A 25297-nucleotide genomic window follows, 5' to 3' on the forward strand; every position below is an offset into this window, starting at 1 on the left:
TTTCGATTAACCAAAGGAAATGGATTTTGCCAACTATTGCTTTCCAGTACGGTCGCAGCAATAGCAGCAGTAGCAGTTTTAGTATATTTTATCAGTAATAGCAGTAGTAAAATATTTATTTCTGTGTTAAGATTATATTGCGTACAGATATATATATATATATATATATATATATATATATATATATATATTTAGAGAGATAGATTTTTTGAGATGTATCAGAGTGTATAGTACTTGATTAAAAAATATAATTATTAAAATTTAAAAATACATATACCTGAGACCTGGAACAGCTGTGACGGTCCTTTGATCTGGACTTGTAATCCATGTGACATGAGGCGTTGGACTTCCATGAGCTGAACAGCTTAATTGTGAACCTGTTGTATTTGAAAATACCAAGGTACTTGGTGGTTCAAGCACAAATACTGGACCCTGTTGACCAAATACACTAACACAGCTATAAGCTGAAAATAATAACAATAATTTATTTACATATATATAAATTTGATTAATTATGTTACTTATTGTATAAAGAAAAAAAATATTTCTTATGTTTTTAAAAAGTTTAACTCCTCTGTTAGATAATTAAATATGTTTCCTGTTTAATAATTGTAAATTAAGAGTTTAATAATTGATAATAATAATAATAATAATAATAATAATAATAATAGATGGATTGTGCATATACAATGTTAATATCATATATATATAATAATTATGTTGATGATCTGTTGTTAGTTGAATAATGGTGGCAATGCTACTGGTTCAATTAATAATTACGTATATCAGTAATGTTGGTTATTTGCGAGAATAACGCTGAGAGGGGAAAAGATAAAATAATTAAAGTTTAACAATTGCATTGGTTTATTTATATCACACAAGTGTTATTATTGATTAATGGGATTGAGCATAAATAGTATATACGATATAAGTATATTACATACATAATATCACAGTAAATATTTTATATAAAATCATAGTTATGATAATAATAATAATAATAATAATAATAATAATAATGAGGGAAAAAAGTAAAGATTAGTCGAATAAATAGGAAAATCGGCTACTAAAATAAAGAGTAAAAAGGGAATTTAGTTTTCCTGGGAGGTTAATCCCCGATTACGTTTATTCATTTTGTAATGAGGCGCGGATTGCCAGTATGCATTTACCCTGCTACTGTCTCTCTGTGATGATACTGATACATGTATATGTGTGTAAATATTTGTGTCCAGTGCTTGAACTAATAGTCGAATAATTTAATAGCAAATACTACTCTGTAATGTGAGAGAGATTGTATTGTGTATACACAATATATCTATAGAATAGAGAATATATAGGTTGTTTAAATAAATTTACATATATATATACACATGATTGAAGATATGATATATGGTGACGATGAGCGGTTAGTACAGGCCATTGATGATGGTGATGATGATGATGATGATGATGAGATTTTATCTAATTCTGGATATCATTGCTGTGAAGTACTTGAGCAATGTCAAACGTAAATCTGTAGGTATATGAGTGAGTGTATATGACAGTAGCAAGTCGACGCAAGGCAGGTCGACCAATATATTATATGACCCGAGACGAAAATATAATCGAGATCCGTTTTGGAGTTAAATCGATATACCAGCACACCGCGTCGGCAGTGACAGTGGTGCGCCAGTCATCAGAGTAGTATTAACCATGGAAATAATTCATCGGATGAATTATTTAATTGGCCGACTTGTCTCCTCTACCATGCACTTCTGTTATACTATAATACTCCAATGCAAAGAGATCGCCGAGCAATTATGTTTTAAAGTTTAGATTTAGATATCCCGAAATTTAATATACTTTAACATTGATTCTTTTAAATTTTTATTATTAATAAATAATTTATTACTTAAAAGTTTATATGCATCTTATATAATATAAGTAATATGTTAAATAAAAAAACTAGATATATAACATGAACCATGCATATAGCGATCAATGGCAATGGTTAAGAGGATCATATCGTCGTCATTTTCATATACCTATATATGTAAATATGAAAATGACGAACAGTATGATAACGTATTCTAAACTACTCGAAAAATTGTTTTCCGGGTAAAAGAGAATACAAGTCTATATACATATTATATATATATACGGGGTGGTTTTCTCCATATGCATAAAAAAAGTTTATTCCATCAGACTAACCATATAATCTACTTTTATCAACCAGCTTATATATACTCTACATAAATTGACATTTCATTTATGTACAATATATATATTTATTCAATAATTTATTTTTCTTTATATAAATAAATTTTATTTATAAGAAAATATATTATTTGATCTGAAAGTTTTTTTTTGTTTTTTCGTTATTCTATACTCGTCAAAATGTCAATAAAAATCTTTCAAAAGCATTTGATGTGTGGCGACAACATAACATGGTAGTTTGTGTATATCTATATTTGTTTAGAATTGTAATTTTATCTTTAATTGTTTTTTACTGTCACTATATATGTCTATATATTTTATAGAAGCACAATTTTTTTTTACTTTTTTCTTTTGTAGACAAATAGACAAATACATTTTTTATATCTCAGAGACAGGAAAAGAAAAAGAAAATCAATCGAATCCATTTTGTGACTTGTATCTATAATTTTTATAATATAAAGTTTAAACATTTATCAAACTACTTTTTCTATTACCTAAAGTAATCTAAATAGTAAAAATAAAAAAATTAAGTATTAAATATAATGAAAATACCTAGGACAAGTTAGCGTGGCGAGTAATTTAAAAATAATTTACCATTTCTTTTTATATTTTTCATTTATTTTGACATTTTCCTCAGAAAATAAACAAAATAAATAAATAACTAAAGAAAAATATATAAAGAGTTAGAAAAGCGTACAAGCGAATAACGTTTCTTAAAGTTTGTGCCTCTGCGCACGCGTATATAAGTTTCTTTTCTACTTTTACTGTTCCGGTCTTTCTTATTTTGTCAATTTAATTTCCTCGGCGTCTTCCTTTCTTTCGTTCTTGTTCGTCAAGGAAGTATTCGCGCGCGCACTGAATAGGGCTTAATTTTTATGGGTTGAGCACGTGCGAGACCCGTGACTGCGCCAAGACGTACTAAAGTATAGACAAGAATAACAAAACCAAGTTGAAAAATCCAAATATATACATATATATGTATATGTGTGTGTATGTAAAAAAAGGATGTTGGTAAAAGTAGAAGGAGAATGAAGGGAGTTAAACAGAAAAAAAAAAAAAAAAAAAAAAAAAAAAAAAAAAAAACTGAAATAAAAGTACCGGCGACGGAGAATTGGGGAGTTCCGGCAGACTGGAGAAAGGATGAATGAGCCAAGTGTCCGGAGGTGCGAGTAGGACCAGAAATTCTCGTTCCAGCATCATCCAGCTACAGCTGAGGTGATTTCACATTCGCGTCACGAACGCCCGATCGTTGCCCATTATCATCGTGTCAGTCACTCCATTACTCACGTTAATTTACTCTCCAATCGCTTCGATCGTTCAAAAAAAAAAAAAAAATTAAAAAAATAAAAATATAATGATAATAAAAAAGTCTTTTGTTTCCAATTATCATGTTTTTTTTTTAATTATAATAAAAAAATAAATCAAGATGTTTTATCGTTGACCATTATTAAATATTATTTAGATTTAAAAGTAGGTGAGAGTGTGAAATAGTCATGCAGGTTTCTTTATCCGACAAATAGTATTCTATTTATATTATATGGTCATTTTATATCATTTTTAGATACATATAAATATAGACAATTAACATTTCATTAGTTTCTTTGTTACCTGTAACTTTAATGAACCATTAAAAAAATGTAATTTTGAAAACTTTTATTTTGAAATGCTGCAATGTATGTTTATAGTAGAAAATAAATGCTCGTGATGTACATATCTCTACTGTACATATATTAATATATTTATAACAATCATTAATCTGTTTGATATGTACTCTGTGCTGGTACACGGAAAGAAAAACATTGTAGTTTCTACTATGTCTAAATCGTAATTATTACAATAACAAAATTTTTAGCTATAATTAATCTAATATAATAATTATTACTATCGTATTTATATAAATGCTTACGTATTTATTAAAGACTATAATATACACTGGTCACAAAAATAAAGGAAGAAATAAAGCTTTTCACTAAAAAAACTTTTTGACATTAAAGAAATGATTGAAAACCAAAGAAAGAAAAACCGACACTTTGAGGTTAAAAAAAAACTTACAGTATCCTTTGTTCATCCGTTATATCCAAAGTTATACCAAGATTTCTAAATATCCTTAAATATGCTAATTTTTACCTGTTTTTTGATAAACATTATCGCTTAAAAAAAAAAAATTTCCATCAAAAGCCACTAATTTCGCCATATGGAGAATGTTTTCCAGTTTTCAAAACCCTACTTCTATTCTCCGTACGACCAATACGTCCAGAGTCATTAATTATCAAAGTCAAAATGGACTTTTTTGCTTTGATAAATGATAACTCGGCGCCAAATTGTCGTAGAGACTTTTTGAGGCCGGCAAATAAAAGGGCATAAAATTACCTGAAAAATTCATAAGGTAAGATTATTAAAAACAATTTATTGAAGCCCATAGACTTGTTGGAAGACGCGCAAAAATTTGGAAATTTTTTTTTTCATCGGTTTTCTTAGGATTGCACTGGAACCGTGCATGATAACAAATTTTTATGCCCAGATCTGAAAACTAGAAACTTGAGGCTACAATTTGCTTTTTTTTTTTATTTTTACTCTACGACCATTTTTCACCGAGTTACAGTATGTTGAAAATCACAAAAAAATTTCGAATTTTTTTTGTATCCCTTAATTTTTGTGACCAGTGTATATTATATTTATGTGATATAATTCATGAAATTAAATTTTTTTATGTAAAATCAAGAATCTATATACATTTGTTCTTCATCGTTCTCATTTCTATCCTATACCTTCATATCTATTTACCAATATATCCACTTTGTACCAGCAGATATCGATTACACATACCCCGGGTCATGCTAATATATATATACATATATGACTGCTGATGCACGATTCCCTTGTCAAGACGAGTGGAATGTAAATATAACAAAATTCCGTGATGTGATATGATGCGTTCTTGGTCTCCATCCCTCCACTTATTATATATATATATAAATCTTGAAATGAAAAACAAGAGACACTTGTGCATCGTAACATGTAGCTCGTAGTGCGCTCACGTATCCCACCCCAGCGTGGGGAAAGAATAGCGAGTGGTTGGAAAAAAATAAAAGAGGGACACTTTTTAATTTAATTAGTAAGCTCAAAGACTAGGATGTAGGATATAGCCCGTAGCTTTGTTTTTATTTTTTTTTTTCCTTATATGCATTATCATCATTGTCTGTTGTTTATTGTACAACAAAATAAAATCACATTATGACTGCTGCAATGTTAATAATAATAAAAAAACTTTAATCCGGTTGATTATTTATGTGACATATATGTATATCTCTCTCTCTCTCTCTCTATATATTCACATTCTAAATATTTTTGTTTTTGATAAGATTAATAATATTGTTTAATAGTTAGCATTAGCTCTTGGGCTAAATGTAATATATCTCGAACGATCATGATAATTTTCATTATTCTGATAAGTAATAAAGATTAAGTCTAATAAAAAACTTATTAAAGGGCTTGCAGAGGCGACAAAGATACGAACTTGTTGGCAAATATTTGACTGGTCTTTAGATTTTAGATTCGTGCACGCGGTGGAACGTTATGAGCTTTTCGTCTTCTTTACTTTTTTCTTATTTTTTTTTTTTTTTCTTTTTCTTTTTATTTCTTTTATATTTCACGACTTGCTCTTTCACTTGGCTTTAACATCTTCTATTCCCGTTTCTTTACGACTTTATACCACTCGAGTGTTTTTTTCTTTCTCTCTTATTCTCATCATCAAACATTACATCAACCATTTTCTACTTTTTCTCCACTCTTTTATACTTTTCATCTGTCGACTCTTATCTGTCGTCCAGACACACAGAGTAAAAATACACAAAATAAATTATATACAGCATACATAGTCGGTTGAGGAAGCACACAACATTTTCTCCATTTTGTATTGCGATTATTTATTAGTTATTCCTTATACATATATATTAGGGGTGTGCGAATATTAGAATTTATGAATTATTCGTCACGAATCGAATAGTTCAAATCATTATCCTTTGCTCTTGAACTAATTGATTTCGATATCCTTAATATATACTTAATCTTTTTATTTAGTTTAACTCAATAATAAAATTTACAACTACATTAATATACATTGTAAAAATATATTTGTTAATAAGATAAATGCTTAATTTATTAAAAATATTTTATTTTCTGTATCTACTTTAAATAATATACTGATATAGCAATGACAGCAGTAGTAGTAGAGTAAGAGATTGGATCACCAAAAAGGGAAAGAAGTATATGTACCGTCATACTTATAATTAGTATGGATATATGCTCGGTATATAGATATATAGATATATAGATATATAGATATATAGATATATAGATATATGCAGTAGAACCAGCAGCAGTAGCGTTTGAGCTAGGATGAGAGGGTTCAGCTCGACGAGAGAGCACTGGGCGACTAGAACCTGACGTCGTCGACAGTGGGTGGTGCTGGACTACTCGAGTGTCTTGTCAATATCTATAGTGCCATCGATGTCTCTCAACCAGACATATATATCTATATATATTTATATGCATCAATACTACTTGTACGATGAATATAGTGCCTTGTATGACTATATACTTCACTGTCTATTTCATCTTTATATAATATATATATATATATATTCATATAATACATATAATAAATATGAACACGTATATAGCGCTGCATACAAAACAAAATTATCATCATATAAATAAATATATTTTCTAAAGATATAATATATAAAACTGGATAAAATATACTTTTATTTATATTATTTATTGAATAATATATAGATATATACAGATAGATGGAAAGTATAGATTGTTGGCGTTTATACAGCAGCCTTTGCTGTATAGTACGGAATATCGAGAGCTGGATTTTAGAGGATCACGTTGAAACCATTCGCTCAGAGTATAAGTATATATGTAGATATATAGATGTCGAGGGCGCCGCGACGCTCATAAGCCGATTATATCGGCACGCCATTCGTCGGTCTTTCTCCCCTGATCGTCATCATATACTAGGTACAATACAGTAATAGCTGTAGCTGTATTACCACCAGCACCAGCACCAGCACCACCAGTAGCAGTACTAGCAGCAGCATCACCAGCAACAGCAACATCACTAGCATCACTAGCTTGATGTATAGTATAGTGTGTTGCTGTATAACTACAGCATTACATAGTACTACTAGAGTGGATGCATCCTAGATGAAGAACCAGTATATGTAACACAGTGAAGCCAGTCTAGTCACCGTGTTTCCTCCCTCTGATACTCTCATGCTATTGCCTATATATCATCATCATCATCATCATCATCATCATCATCATCAACATCATCATCACCACTGTTATTATACTTTTATTAAACAGCTTTTATATTATCCTTCTGTGTTAATACAATATGTTAAATAAAGTAAAGATATTCTTTCTTTTATAAATAATTTTTACTAAAAAATATTTCGAATCCATTGTTAGAAAAATTTCAATAGGGATCAATGAGTTGAGATTCAATTCGAATTCTAAGTAATTCTTCTTTATATATATATATATATATATATATATATATGTATAAGATGATAAAATACTTTTATATACTTAAAATTTATTTCTCAGAATCTTATATACTTTACTCGCCTGTTCGTTTATTCGAACAGTTTCATTCCCTATCGAATAGTGTGATAGTAGCGGACACACCGGAAATGAAACTGGAAAAATAAAAAAACAAAAAGAAAAAAATAAAATGGTAGAAAAAGTATATTACTATAAACAGCAAAAGAAAAGGGGACTATACTGATGGTTTCAAAGTCATCAGCAGATAATCAAAGAAAAAAAAATATTAAATTTTTTTTTTGCTGAAGAGCGTACAGTCACCTGTGTATATATTTATGGAAAAAAGATAAATATAAGGTAAGATGACTAAACTGTAGAGATAATAAATGAAAAAAATATTTGAATAGGGTAAAAATGGCGGATAATCAGTTTCGGGAAAGGGGGAGGGGGAGGGGTTGAGGGAAAAACATAAAAAGAAAGATAAGGGAGTAGCGATGTTGTATGAAGAAAATATCAAAGAGATAGTGAAAATTTAAAAAAATAAAATGAATAGCAAATAAGATAAACAGGCGAGCGAATAGGGTGTGAACAAAAAAATAGTTTGTGACGCGAAACAAACAAAAAAAATGAAGGAAAGATATAAATGAATTGTGAACGCGTGTGCAAAAGATATTAATATATAGTAAACTTAATATATTTCTTCTTCTTTTTCTCTCTTTCTCACTCATCACATTTTATTTTTTATTCATTTCAATATAAATAATATTCTTATATAAATTTTGTCGTATATTATACACATACGAGACACATACGAGAATGACCGTGTGATTGCTTGTGTTGTACATTTATTATATTCATATATATATATATATATAGATATGGTGGTGGGTGAAAATGATAAAGGGAATATGGCGGTATACATAGACGACGGTCTAAAGTGAGAGAGTATGTGGAAGTGTAGTATAGTGGTAGTGATATGAAAGGTAGAGGGTATGGTCATACAGTAGAGTGTAGAGTAGAGGGGTAGCCACGTATGCGACACGATCGTGTATATATGATATTGGCGTGCGAGTGTGCTGTTATGTGCTTTGACATACGAGCAAGACTCATACATGCCATGCGGCTCGTGACTGCCAATAATCGAACGTTATTACGTTACCATACATATATATGTAAATATATATACATTCAAGAACATATATAAATGGGTGTTGAAAGTGCGCGTTAGAGAGACAACGATTGTTTGTCAGCTATATATATATACATATATATATATATACATATAATGCACATTCACACACGTTATTTGAATTGCATTGAATCGCCGGGAATGAGAAACAAAAGGTTCGATACTGCATAGGAGTTTGTGACTCGCGTTACTTTTTACATGGACAACAAAAACTACTACGGAGTCTACTAATTCTTCTCCTATAACTAACTCTTTAGTTTTTTTTTGTTTCATGTTCATGATAGAACATTTATAAGATCACTTTATTTTAATATAGAATTTGATTAAAATTTTTTTTATATCCCCTTGAATTTCAACTTTTATAAAAAAAAAAAAAAAAATTTTTTTTAAATATTTGATAAGTAATTAAAAATTGATAAGAATAAAATGTATATAGAGTTGCGAAGATGGATTATGTGCGGTAAAATAATGTTTATTCGATGATGGATTACTGTCGTAAGTATGTTACTCTTTGTAAAAATCTATACTAGTACATACATATATATATATATATATATGTAAATGTGTATATCTGAGAGAGACATGATAAATTCGCCTGCATAATACCAGAGATATACTACTGAATTTCTCTCGGTACAAGTATATATATATATATATACATATAAATAAATTCTCGGTACACTGGTTTCATGAAAAAAATGAACTACGGGCGTTAATGGTGCAACGGTGCAAGCGGTGATGGGTGACGAGAAAAAATTCAAAGTCTCATGAATTAGCTAATTAATATAAGGCTGATGTACACGGGGTTGCTAGACAAGCAACTTATGCTAATGATAATAATAAATTATACTATATTCTTGTGTTAATGATGATGATGATAAAAATAACAAAAAATACTCCAATAAAGTTAATGATATTGATAATAATTTATTAATGAATAATAAATGATAGATATTGAGCATCGAAGAAAGTTAAGGAAATTAAATAATTTAGAGAAAGGAAATGATCGTGATAGAAGATACACATGACGAGGTAAGCGGAATGTGATGCTAGTCGGCGCACGAGGTGTCAGAAAAGGGTTTTAGTATCACTAGAAAATATATTCTCTGTCTATATATCATCAGAGAGAAATCGATACAGAGGGACGAACGAAACCATCCCAATGTATGGGAAAAGGGTAGTGGCGCGGGTGATCTGCCACCGCTACTTTTTTTTTCTCTCTGTCTGTATTTTTTACAAAATCCGTCCTCCAATACTACTACTACTACTACTACTACTACTACTACTACTACTACTACTACTACTACTACTATTACTGATGATAACAATAATAATGATAGCATTAGCTACTACTACTACCTTTTACTGTCACTGTATATCTTGTACAGATATATATTTTCTTTCTCAGTGATCCTCAATTCTGTACGTTGTTCATTTATTTTATTTACTCTCAATTATTCGAAATTGTATCTCTAATTTTTTTCTTAATACTATGTTTTTCTCATATAAATATATCATATTTATGTACAGTCGAGTCGCGTTATAAGTCCGCTTAGTGTCTCTCTCATATTAACGCGAGTCTGGTTAAAAGAAAAATATACAAGCCGGACTTATAACGCTATTCGACTGTAAATGATTTCAATATAAAATATAATTTTTATGAACTAAAATTAATAGGATGTTCATTAAATGAAATAAATCTATAAAATGGTTAATTCTACGAGCAAGCTCCCAAAATTACAGCCATTTTTCCATTTTTGAGATTTCCAAGCTTAAATTTACTACACGGAGAGAAAATTATAGTAACTGTTACAATATATTATGGAAATGGTTCCCGTACTGCATGGTAACTGGTTTTTTTGAAATGTTGATTATAGGAACGGCACTCATATATATTATGGTAACCATTCCTATAATTATGGATATAATTCCCATACGGTATCGGAATAGTTCCTATGGAATTATGGTAATCGTTACTATGTACCTATGGTAATGGTTACTATAATATTATGGTAATCGTTACTATAATATTATAGGAACAGTTACCATAATATTTAGAAATTATAATAATTTTTTTTTCTATAGAATTTTGCAGTGTAAATTATTATAAAGTTATTTATTATTATTATTATTTGCAAATTAATTTTTATCTGACCAAAAATAATATTTTATGGTAATATAGTTTCACAAAAAGATTAAATATACAAAAAAAAACGCTTATTACAAAAAAAAAAAATTATTATAATTTCTAAATATTATGGTAACCATTCCGATAATATTATGGTAACCATTCCCATAATATTATGGTAACCATTACCATATACGCTTAGGAACTGTTACAATGTGGTTATAGGATTGATTCCTATTTGCTTATGGGAACTATTCCTATGAGTATGGTAATCATTACCATGATTCTTTCACATGCGATATGGGAACTGTTACCATAATGATAGGAATTGTTACCATATTTATGGAGACCTTCCCAAAAAGTATGGGCCTATATCCCATAATCCCAAGTAACCATTACCATAACGGTATGGGATGATATTTCATAAACGTACTAGAAACAGTTCCTTTAATTTTTTCTCCGTGTAGTATTAAACCCATCCTCATGCTACTTACTATTCTCAATATCGTAAACTATATTTCTTTTCACTATTAGCTTTATTGATAAATACAATACACTGAAAAAAAAAAAAAAAAAAAAAAAAAAAAAATATTGTATTCAAGTATCTGAGTGTTTTTATTCCCCCGAAAAAATTATTTCCTTAATCATAGTAAAAATTTACTCTAACCTAGAATATTTCCTTACAATAAGTATACAAATTCTTAAATCAAGAAAATATTATTTGGTTAGAGTATATTTTTACTATGATTAAAAAAATATTTACTCGGGAGGATACACACACGCAGATACTTGAATACTGTATTTTTTTTTCAATGTAAAGTTTTAGAGCTGATTAGATTTTGGAATTGATCCATCGAGCACATTAAAAATTATCTAAAAATAACATTTTTTTTTAAATTTTATTTTTGTATAATATCTCCGAACGCAATCTACCGATCAAGTTCAATTTTCCACAGTTTTTATATATTAACAAGTCGCGTCAAATGACACCTTGACGATAAAAATCGGTTCATCCATTCAAAAGTTAAAGATATTTAAATACATACATACACTCGGACATAATCTTGAAATTAGTCAGGATAGCTTCCTAGAATCTCAAAATGTTAAGATCTGATAGAAATTCGGTTTTCGAAAATCGGACCGAAAACAATAACTTGCCGAATTTTTGAAAATTTACAATTTTTTTAGCTGGAAGTTAAAAATTATTAAAGAAAGTAAATTGTGTTTTGAATTAATATTTTTAATTTCTTCATATATCTATAATATATTTTATTCTATGAAATTTAACTACTCTAGGTAAAGAGTCAGATTTCTTAAATCAACTATTGCTGTGGCTATTGCTTGAAACAAAAATAAAAAAAATTCAAGTCAAGAAAATCAAGCTCTTAGTTTCCGTTCATAGCAGAATACGGATAACAGTGACATTCGGATCTATGCTGCTTCTCTACTTCGGAAAGCTCTTTGTGTATACACGTAGACACCCGAAGGTCTCAAGTAAATGAAACGAGTCTGTTAAACGCTGGCGCCGTAAATGTGCAATTATATACTACAAATTGATATTATAATAATATTTATTTATTAATTGTACAATTAACTATTCATATACATATATTATTTTCCCATTCTCTAACAGTTCTCCGCATCATTGGCTTGAAATTAACTTGTTTCTTACTGGCTACTGGCACTGAATTTTCAAGTTCCGATGCAGGTAATCATGAAAAATATAGTGTGTGACTCAGGATAAAACACGATTTCAGACTGCGGGTGATGTAAAAAAAAAAAAAAAAAAATATATATATCAATTTAAAGGGAATTTAATGTAGAATCGATTTAAAAGACAGAACTCGTTGAGTTCGAGCATTGGGGTTTGAACCCAAGCTCTTCAAGACTGATACCTTAACAGTGCATAATATACCCTACTCTAGCCAACCTCACCCTTGTTTGAAATCGTCTTGTTTCATTCCTTGTCACGAAATATACTATTTTTTACCAAGAGAAAATTTTTTAAAACAAGAAAATAGGATATTTCAATTTAAGAATTTATTTTTGGAAACGATTTTATTCTTGGCCCGAGAATTCGTTTTTTTCTATGTATGACCTCAAAACGTCGACATCTGATGAAAACTCGATTTTCGAAAATCGGAGTGAAAATATTAACTTGACAAATTTTTTGAAAATCATTAATTTTCTTAGCGGGAAGTTAAAAAAAAAAAATCAACAAACACACATTATATGTTTTATAAGACAACTATATATTCATATAATCTGTACGGCAAATATAACGATTTAAAAATTGAAATTTTAATTTAGGAATATATATATATATATATATTTAATGTATAATAAATATAGAATATATTGATAAACTCACTGATAAGTAGTAGTAGTAGTAGCAATAGTGAAGTAGGATCCATTGCCATCACAGTCCACACTCGCCACTCGTCTTCATACAGCTTTTCGGTTCAGTGCATTCTCGAAACTTTACTGAAACATCCAATAGATTCCCGCTTGCCGGCGGGCAGAGACAGGTCGTGTTACAAAGGTGGAAACTACACACGCAAAAGTAGGGAAACAGTGTCAAGGGATCAAAGGATCCAAGTGATAACCAACCAAACAGTGATTCGAAAGCACAACTTTTACTCTATTATATATTTAATAATATAAAACAAACAATATAATATATGTATGTATTTATGGGATAATCATATTTAATGATATACTTAAATTCCATGCATAGTAAAAATAAATAATTTAAAAATATATATTATATGCATTGCTCAACGAAAAAAGTAAACTTTTGATCTATACAAGTATATATGTTAACTTTGTTTGCACAAGTCTCATTATCGTTGCATTTTAGATTATATTGTGCGCACGCTTGTTCAAAACTTGAAACTCCTTATATATATACATCTAGAGGATATCTCTTTAGACATCGTACTGTCTGCACACTAAATATTTATTTAGTTTTTTTTTTTTTTTTTATGTTGTATCAAATATTTCATATTTAATTTCTTTCTTTGTAACAATGTTACAGTAATGAATTTAATGTTTATGTGTATAAATTAAATTCATAAAGCATTTTTTTAATTGTTTAAAATTTTTTTATGTCAAAAAAAAAAATATAAATTAACTCTCATTGGTACAATAACATAAATAAAAAATGAAAATAAATTTATATATACTGTATTTCTAATCATTGCAAATATGCATTCATATATATATATAAAGAATGATCTGTATGGGAAATTGATAATATATATCATTTTTTATTATATATTTTGTGTATAATTATTAGAGTGAAAACGGTGAGAGATGGGAGAGTATACGAGTAGGGTATATCAGCACAGCAATAAATAGAAAATAAAGTATAAAGCGAAAGAGAGCTAGAATAAACTGGAAAAAGGAAGCGAGTATGAAAAAAAGAGGACAAGTTACTCTGCAGCAGCGGCAACAGCAGCAGCAGTAGCAGCACGATTCGCGATGGCGGAAATACGACGACGGCCATTTTTCATGGACTGCGGACATCCGCTTCCGGTGGGTGTTGGGTGTGCAAAAGATCACTGCACAAAATCCAAACAAAAATAGCCAACTCTTGTTTGAAAATTTTGTCATGAGATTTTCTAATATGTATATATTTATAATAATGTATTCAAAAATATTATATAAATAATTAACAAAACACATATATACATAACAGCAGAGAGATCAAAAAGTAAACTTGAGTGGTAGATAGTAATATAAATATTATAGGTGAATATTCATGAGGGCTGCCACCGTGTTTATTGTGATCGTCATCAATTTCAAATTTTACATAGTTCTGAATAACAAGGAGCGACGTATATAAAAGTCAATGAGTTCCTAAGATATAGAAGCAGTAGAGCAATCAGTGTAGACAATGATAAGAATGAGTAGACGTAAGACATATATACATATCTATGTGTTGTGAGATATGAAAAATAAATGTGAATAATGTAATACTTATAAAAAATTTCCTTTTTATAAAATTTTAAAACTATGATAAAACACAAGATGTAGACATAAGTGTGTTTTAGTTTTATAGAGATATTTTACAACTATCACGATTTTTAAAAATATATATTTTATACTGATAAACAGGATAGCGAAAGATCTCATTGTATCAAACCAACTTAAATAATGATACACTTAAAAAAAATTATACTTTTTTACGTATTTTTAAAAAAATTTAATATAATTGACGTTGTATACTATATCATTACATATATATATTTTTATAATGATAATAATAATAATAAACAATTTTTAAATAAATTATTGGTTTTTTACGGTATAAAATAGTAATTAAACGCGTTAATTATTTGAATTTTATTTTTTATCTATATATTATTACCGTATTGTAAATCATATTGCTTATAATAAAAAAATATATTAGAATGGGAAGAATTAAACCAGTACTTAAATAAAGTACAAGTAGTGTAGTTGCATAATATAAATTGAAATTTGTAGAGTTGTAGAATAGAAGTAGAAATGTTATGGGTAGTGTACAGAGGGTGAGAAGTTGGCTCCAGTATAAATCCCAGTGTCGTATTTGTTGTCAACGATCGAGTATAATATTATATATGTAACACATATAGTATTATTATATAGTATATATGCATATAAGACACCTAAGAGTAAGAAAGACAGAGAATAAGAGAGGGACTATGAGCATGAGTTATGCATTATGATTCACTATTTACCCGCTCACCTATCTAATAATATCACTTGTTGCTCTCTTCTTGTGCGCCGCGCACGCGACTACTCAACTTGTTTATAACAAAGTTTGACTATTATATTGACACCCATAATTACACAATTATTATAAACTAAACCTATACATTTTTCGGCTTGTATATATATGTCATTACAAAAAGTATAAGTTACAATAAGGTACAATTAATTTTAAATATTAATGTTTATGTTTATTAGACGTATTATATATATAGTAATATTGTATTATCCATATATTTTTTAAACGGTAACATAAGTTATGTATTACTTTCAGTATATTTTACCATCAAGTGTAGAGTGGGCTATTAAAAGATATAAAATTTTTAGCCTTACTCTAGTCTAGCAGCACTCTACTCAGAGATAATGTTATCTCCTCACCTTTACACTCTTGTACTGACATATTACAAACTCTCTTATACTTTAAATGTATACGTACGTTAATATCATACCGTTACAACTTTTTTTTATTTAATATTTTTTTTTTTTTACAGTTATATTGCATTGTGTAGAGTAATCAAGAGCCTGTGCAAATATTAGAAAAAAATTATAGTATTTTATATAAATTATATTGTACATATATATGTATATATGAGATATGAAAATATTTTTTTTTCTATTTTCCATTTTTGCCTATTTTCTAATAATATGTATGCCCATAAATACATTAAGTAATGGCCATAAGCTGTATAGGTACATAGATACACAGCAGAATAGGCACAGGCAGAATTTCCCGGGAATGACGTAGACAGTTTTCGTCCGAAATTAGACTGATCCGCTCTCTCTGGCGTATCGTATCTATCGGGCGCGCAACCCGATCGATTACTCTTTCCCACCCTCGTTCTCACTCATCCCTGGCAACGTTTGTCGAGCTTCGTCGTGGTGCAACCGCGACCGGACGAGTCGCTGACCCGAATAGATGAATTAATCCGCGTAATGGTTCAATTACAAAAATCTCTTTAATAATAATTATAAAAATAATAATTACTATTCAAATTATATAAATAATAAATTTTTAGTATATTTATGATATATTTTTACTTTTAAATATTATGGATAAATTAATTTGATATATCATATAAAATAAAAAATATAACAATCAGGAAATATTATAAGGATTCGTATAAAGAAACTAATAATGGTATAGATTATATAAGTTTATAAGCCTACTGTGTGTATATTAACCGACAGTTACATATATATATATATATATATATATATATGTATAGTTGTTCCTCTTGTTGAAAATGATTATTTTTTTTTTTTTTATAATACAACAATATACAATATAGACATGTTTTTTTATATCTTAGCATACAAGTTTCAGCGTAGAGTTGACCGATTTGTAAGATATTCAGTGATTTAAACAATGGGCTATTGCGCGCATTGTTTTCACGACGTCTTCTTTCGTCGAACACTTTTTAATCTATATTCATCAAAGTTATTCATATATATACATATATACCTTCTGTTTGCGCGCAAAAGAGTGGTAATTAGTGAAAATACATCGTCCCTTCTTTCTCATCTCTTTTACTTGTTCATTTCCCTTTATTTATTTTTTTTTTCTTTTCAATTTACCAAACAAATAGTTACTGCACAAACAAATATATATTTTTCTGGTATTTGTGTACACAACTAAATTAAAAAAAAAAAAAAATAAATAAATATATATATATATATATATATATATGTATATGTTTTTAAAAACATACCAATTCTCGATAATTAAAAAATTTCATATATTAGCCTAAGCGGCACAAAAAAAAATTTTTTGACTTTTTGCTAAATTTAAGTTAACAATTGGTTACATGATTACAAATTGTCGCCGTAAATTTAACAAAAAAGTCAACAATCACAAGATATATATATGTATGAAACTTTTTATACATATATTAGTTGGAAAATCTACCTTTCATTTCGGTTCCCGAGTGGCCTTTTTTTTACCTTAGCAACTTTTTTTTTTTTTTTTTTTTTTTTTTTTTGTTTTTTTATAAATAAATAAATTTATTTAGTAAAATTTGGTAAATATATCGATACAAATACGTGGAGTGATCAGGTACTTGTTTCCTGATTAGGTACTAGGTCTTTTACCTTATATAGTTTTTGCGGTATTATATATTTTTTGTTACGAAAACGACGAAACTTTTCGTTTCTTCTTCTTTTGTTAAAATATAAAAAAACTTTTTTTTCTTCTGTTATGAATAGATAAATGAAATATTCTATAATTATTATTTTTATGTGCAATACGCTATATAGACTTCGGTCTACGGAAATGAAGGGTCAAGTTGAGTAAACTGGACGGTTAAGCGGCAAGTTTAATTTCCGGCTGGATAGACTTTTGTTGAGCTCTGATGATTGTCTATTTGTCTGCACTTTTCATAATACCGTCTCTCCATTTACAGTTTTATAGTTTGTCAAACTCATCATCTTCTTATTAAATAATCATCAACATTTTATTGTTATCATATATATGTATATATACACTAGATTATGCCCAAAAAATCGTTTTTTTTTCTTACACTGAAAAATCGAACCGAAACCAATAATTTCCCGAATTTTTGAAAATTTTTTATTTTCTTAGCGGAAAGTTAAAAAGCACATGCTTTGCAACGTATATATATTACCAATGTATATAATATCTTTGATTACTATTATTCACTTATTCATTAAAAATATTCGTTAGAATCGAATCATTTCTTATTAATACTTAAGTAAATTTACATAAATTTAATAATTTTATATTTTTAATAATAGGAAAATATGTTCTCTTTTGCATACGAAATTTAAAATTAAAATTCTTGTTCAGGTTTAATAATTAGTTGTTTAAACAAATAAAAATTAGTCAACTTTGGAAAAAAAATGAATTTTCAGGAGAGAGTATATATTTTCCTTTTAGTACTAGAGAAAAATTATTAAATTTTTATAAAATTATTATATTTACTACAACTCCTCCTCGGAGTAAAATTCATTCCAAAGGTAAATGAAAAATCATCTATTCCGCGTTTAATCTGGATTTACTCTGCATTTACTTCGAGAATTTTCTACAGTGTATAACATGAAGGTGTATATATAATATTTATTTAACTTGATTACATATATCACTGGCCATTAGTGCGTAGAGTTAACAGGGTTGGTCATACGGAGAATAAGCTGGAGAATGAGCCTCCAGAGATTTATGTCCTATTCATTACATGATAGAACATATAGTTACGCAACAGTGACGGCGACACATATATCCCTATCGTCGTCGTCGTCGTCGTCGTCGTCGTCGTCGACGGAGTCATCGTATATAGTCGTAGTTGTATAGCCCAAAACTCATATAAATCTATATACATATATGGTGTTGTAAGTCAGTCTCTGATGGTACTGTAATGCTTGAATTAGGTATTGTATAATAGTATACTAGTGGTCATCTAGTTTTAAATATATATGTATACATAATACACAGATATAATGATGTATTCGTGTGTGTATATATTATATGGTTTATGTAATTCTGCTGACCGTGTTCTGTATGTTCGGATAAATTCATCTCATATACTAGTTGCAACTGTTGTAACAGTAGCAGCTCTCCACTATCACACTCTCTGCTTAACTATCTACATATATATATTAGGCTGATTCAAAAAAATCAACTACTTTTTTTTTTGAAAGCCCACATTTTGAAATATCTTAATTTTAATATTTATAAGTCACTAGCTCACAAATCAATCAATGGATTTTTATGCATAAGAAAATTTTCGTTTTCATTCAGAATTGCAAAAAATATTCTTGCGACAAGAAAAAATTATTTGAGCCAAGATATCCTTTTTTTTTGTGTAAATGAAAAATAGAAATCTGCGATGCACGTCCTCTAAATATTAAAATTAAGAGTTCTGGTTTTCACAAGCGTCTTTTTCCAGTATTCCAAAAATATTTTAAAATACGAGCTTGACCAAAAAAAAAGGATTCGACTTTTTTGATCAGCCTACTATACATACACTTTAAAAGTATTAGTAAGTAGTATATCTAGATATATGTCGAGACGCATCTCGCAATCTACAATGGTAGTAACAGTTTAGTTTTTCGGTAATACTGGTAGTTTATATATGGTATATATATTATATACGATAATAAATACTATTGACATACAGACAGACAGATAGGTAAATAAATAATATAGTATATATTTCCTATACAAATTGGTACAAAAAAATTAAATAACGCGATGTCGATTTATATTTTTATAAATGCGATGTGGGTGGACATATTACATCTATACATGTTACATATATTACATGTTGTATATATATACAGCATATACATGTATATGGTAAATAGTCTACCACTATTACTATATAACACGGTGGCTGGTCCTTGACGTGAGTTAAAGGGTATAGTTGTATACATAGATACATCTGCGCAGTGTATCACTAGCAATATAGATGGCCAATGGCCAAATACACGGTAGGTCGAGCATAAACGCGTAGGCGGAGTGGTAACGTTCGCCGTTGTCATTACTACTCTGTCACGGGTATTTAACCGCTTTAAAATTAAATGAACAAAAAAAGTACATTTTCATCTAAATGTTTTTTTAAAATTTGTTACCAATCTATAATTACGTTTGATGTTTTTATTTATATTAAAAAAATATTAACTACTTTCTTTTTTTTTTTTTTTTTTTTTTTAAACTAAACCTTATACAAAAATTGTCTACTATCATTTTATCATAAATATACTTTTAAAAAAATAATTAAAGGTTACATAAAGTTGAACCCATAGTAAATTTCATCACTATTTGACTTTTCTCCCAAAACTGTCAGAGTTATCTCAAAATGTCATAAGATATTTTTTTTTGCACATCATTTTATTATTATCAACTAGTTTTCTATAAATATAGTTTACTAAAAAAAAATTAATATATGGAAGTTTCCTAATTTATTTACTTTTTTTTTTTAACCATAGAATTGTTTGACTCTACCGCAACCTATTAGCTTATCTTTTTTTTTTTTTTTTTTTTTTTTCAGTTACTCGTTTTTTTATCACTCATATAAAAAAAAAAGGAGAGAGATAAAGAGAATAAAGCATTGGACGCAAAATCGTAAGCCGCTTAAGGACTTAACAGACCTCGATGGAAATTCTATACTGGCCATCGGTAGCGAGTACTGCTGCTGCTGTTGGTGGTGGTGGTGGTGAGTAGTACGTGCAAGCAGTTTCAATGTATATATAATTCTTCATATCTCAGTACATATATAATACTATACTTAACTACCATATCTTTTATTCGTTTATCAATAATCTCTACAATCAAGCTAAGCTACATTTTTGATAGTTTTTAGCTTGTTTTTTATTATTTTATTCGGTTAATTCGATCATTAATATAAATTCTAAAAAATCATTAAGGGCCGATAATAAATTTCATCATGCATGGTAATAAATATTAATGATTTCTATCAACCTTTTATTCGTATTAGGTATATTTTCTCATTATTATTGAAATAGTGCATATATATATATATATATAGTACGTGGCTACCCTCGAAATTAACAGAGGCAGCATGGGTAATTATTTAAATAGTCGTGCGGTGGTAAAGTGGTTGGTGCAAGCTTGTGCGTCGAAACGAATCGCACATATTCTCTTCTCTCTCTCTCTCTCTCTCTATATATATATATATATATAGACCGATTCCAAAAAATCAACAATTTTTTTTTCTTTTTTTTTTTCAAAGACACCAATTCAGAAGTTTCAATAGGATAAAAAAAACACCAGTTAAACTTAAACCCTAAATATTAATATTAAGTACTCTCTGATTACAATTTCCTATTTCCCATCCTAGGAAACTATTCTGACTATTTTCAGGATGATGTCCGATTATCTGTATATATGTGTGTTAGAGTGGGCCGAAAATCCGATTTTTTTGTCAGTATGGCCATCAGGTCCATATTGCGTAGCCGTATCTACAATGTTTATGGCAGATAAATCTAGTCTAACGACATCTATAAAGTTTTGGCGGTAATACGATAGTAAACATTGATTGATACGTCAAAAATTATGGTGGAAAAAAATTAGTTCCATTGTGCCCTCAGCATTGTAGTATGGGTCTTAGGGCCATGCTGTGTCGCCGTGCCTGCTATGCATACGATGTGGACATTCTTCGTGATATTTATTCTTTGTAGTGTCATTTTTAACCAATCAGAGATGTGCTTTCTTACCATGAGTTTCAAAAAAAATATTTTTAATATCTTTTTATGTAATAATTGCCAACCAGTAAATTTTACTAAATGTTTTGTAATAATTAAAATACAGAATGTATTTATTCATATCTGTTAGTAAATTTTACTACAATATTGTAATTTTGACTATATTTTTTTTTTCGTGTAGTTAAAAAAAAAAAAAAAAAAAAAAAATCGAAACGGTAGGAAAATAAAATTATAAATGAGCGCAGTAGATGGATCGCACGGATTAAAAGATAGTATAGGGCATCAGCAGAAGAGGTAGAGAAAGAGGAAAACTATGAAGTGTGAGTGAGAGAAATGAAGAAGTAAATTCCAGGGATCGAGTGGGTGGTGAGAGGAGAAGGAAATAACGGGATTACAGTAAACTCAAATCGCATTCGCACGAAATCGAATTTGCGGTTGGATGAAATAGTCGACTTGGAGGACTCACCAGGACCACTAGCAGCATCGACACTACTATATAAGTAAATACATAAATAAAATAAAAAAGTATACAATGTTTATTTTTTCTTATTTATTTATTTATTTATTTATTTTATTATACTTATAAATAAATAAATGAATTTAGATAAGTAAGCACAACATTTTATACAATTTTAGTGGTTAATGTTTTGATTATATAATAACATTAATAATGAAAAAGCTAACTTTGATGAGAATACTACTCCCGTAAAAGAGCCCCTAATACTCGATTAGTTTATAAAAATAAAAAACGAGTCAAGTGAAGACGGAAGAAATAACGATATATGCTCTCTAGAACAGATACACGTGACACTTTATTCGCTCTTGTGATGTAAAATTCTTTGTATCACTTAACAATAGCTATTATATATAACACATTGAATATTCTACACACTACACTTTATGTACATCTATATCTATAAAACACAGTAGAAGAAGTATATATTTGTGTCGTAATAACGACTGCCGCCACTGTTGCTACTATACTATAGGTCGACGACATATACTTTTTTTTTTTTTTTTTTTTTTTTTTTCATTTTTGTATACTTATCATGAATGAAGAAGCTATCCATGTGTTATCTACCAAGTACCATTCACTTTATTATCCGTCAAGGGTGCATTTTAATTTATACATATATATTTTATCTTTTTCTTATAGATTTATGTAACGTAAAAAGCTTATTTAGCGTATAAAAAAATAAAAAATTCGAAAAATTATTCTTGAATATATGTTAGCTGTGTACAATTACATAACATTTGCTGTCCATTTTAACCATATTATTATAAATTTTATTTTATATAGAATATAATTTTTGAATTAGATTTTTTTTTTATTATACAACAGTATAGAAATTTTTCGAATTTTATATAACGGTGGCAGGCCTCGACGATCGTAAAATAAAGTAATCCTGGGCTTGATAGTGGCGACGGAAGCTGAGATAGGAAGTAAAAGAAAGACTTGGAAAAAGAAAAATTGCAACGCTAGGCGATTTCACGCTTCGAATGCCAAGACGCCAAATCTTTCTGCTAGTCCAGAAAGGATATATAGATATAGATGTATATGAATAAACGAGTGACGGGTTTGCGCAAACGCTTTCAATTTTAATGTATTGTATATATATATATATACAAATAGTACTAGCAAGTAGTAGTATCATCAGTACACAGAAAATACATACTCGATGTATGTATCTATGTATCTATAGATTATAAGAGATACTTGATCCTCTGACTGGTATGCGACAGAGAATTTCCCATATTGCAAGCACATAATAGCGATCGAGAGCAATGGACATGTTGTATGTATGAAATGCATTATGAGCAATGACGATATTAGGTCTAGTGCTCTATGTTGATGATAATAATAATTTATAAAACATGTGATAAATTTAGTTTAATCTCTGTCGATCTGCTTTGTGATAAAAAATCTACTGACTGACCACAATAAAACTTAAGATACATTTTTTTTTCTTTAATTAATATTCGAGCAATTTTTTTTTTTTTTATAAGCTTCCTTCATTGTCTCCTATATGTACTATACTAATTTGCTTCAAAAGTTTATTGTCATTGTGTATACGTAGGTGCGCAGATTTATAAAAAATAAGACACTCCACTATGTTTTAACTTAATAAAAAAATTATTAAATTAATTTTTACAATATAATAGCATAATTTTCCTCTGTGTAATATAGTTTTTATTTTTTTCTTATCTCTCAGAATACTTAACTCTTTTTATATCTAAATATATATAAACGCACATAGCTATATTGTATATTATTCATTTAAAAACTTTCGTTATAAAAATTTGAAAAAAAAAAAAAAAAAAAGAAAAGAAAAGAAAATTGGCAGAATTATAAGATACTAAAATTTTAAAAATATACTTTTACTAGATAGATTACAGAAAAAAAATTAATAAATTTATGTTATATAAATATGCATTATCTGTATAGCAAAATGAAATTTAAATTGCAATAATATATTACTAGATTAATATAAATAGAGTTATTGGGATAGTTAAATTTAAGATTAATAAATAAAATATATAATATAATTATAGATGATGATAAATTATATGCGTAGGGGAGGTTTTATACATAATACAAATAGATGCGTCAAGTGGTTGGAAAAATAAACGGTTATACGTGTAAAAGAAAAAGGAAGCCCATTAGAGGCTGCTGCTACCACTACTACCACCAAACCACCATCACTTCACTATACATCCCGCGATACGATGAGATAGAGAAAGAGAAAGAGATGGAGAGAGAGAGAGAGAGAAAGTAGAGAAAGTGGTCGTTCATTCATGAATCCAGTATAGTACACCAGACACGCTATGCTGCTGTTACTGCTTATAGTATACGTACTAAATACAACACAAACTTTATCTCCCTTAGTACAACTTACACCAGTAGCCACTAATATAGTTTACTCAACTGTTGTTATTACTGCACAATAAGAACATACATATCTTAATAGAAAAATATAAATATAATTATACACGAGTTATGTAGTATAGCTTTTTAAATTAATTAATTTTGTTTCCAATCAACTATTCTGTCAGTTTATTTTGTTTCATTGGCTATTTGATACATATAAATAAAGGATGCTTGTTTGAGTGTGTGTCTAAAGTAATATAATTATTTAAGCAACTTTTTTTTTTTTTTTTTTTTTTTTTTTCATTCTTCTATACTGCCAATAACACTAACTCGCGTTCGTTTAAAAATTAAAAAACTTAATTATAATACAATTAGATTGATTATTATACTGTCAATAATACAAAAATCAAATGAATCAATTGAGTACATG

At 28.6% G+C, this 25297-nt stretch overlaps 1 protein-coding gene across 1 annotated transcript in view; it reads right to left on the reverse strand.

The window, feature by feature from the left end:
- The window catches only part of LOC103577808 (cell adhesion molecule DSCAM), a 32971-nt gene extending 19334 nt beyond the window's left edge, over positions 1-13637 (reverse strand). The window contains exons 1-2 of the mRNA XM_008558622.2: positions 13441-13637; positions 278-464 (exon numbers count right to left, since the gene is read on the reverse strand). Coding sequence (XP_008556844.1) covers positions 278-464; positions 13441-13489 — 236 coding nt within the window. The 5' untranslated portion in view covers positions 13490-13637. The remainder of the gene's footprint in view (positions 1-277; positions 465-13440) is intronic.
- Between the last annotated feature and the right edge of the window lie 11660 nt (positions 13638-25297).

The sequence above is a fragment of the Microplitis demolitor genome, chromosome 10 (genome assembly GCF_026212275.2).
Source record: "Microplitis demolitor isolate Queensland-Clemson2020A chromosome 10, iyMicDemo2.1a, whole genome shotgun sequence".
Taxonomy (NCBI): Eukaryota; Metazoa; Arthropoda; class Insecta; order Hymenoptera; family Braconidae; genus Microplitis; species Microplitis demolitor.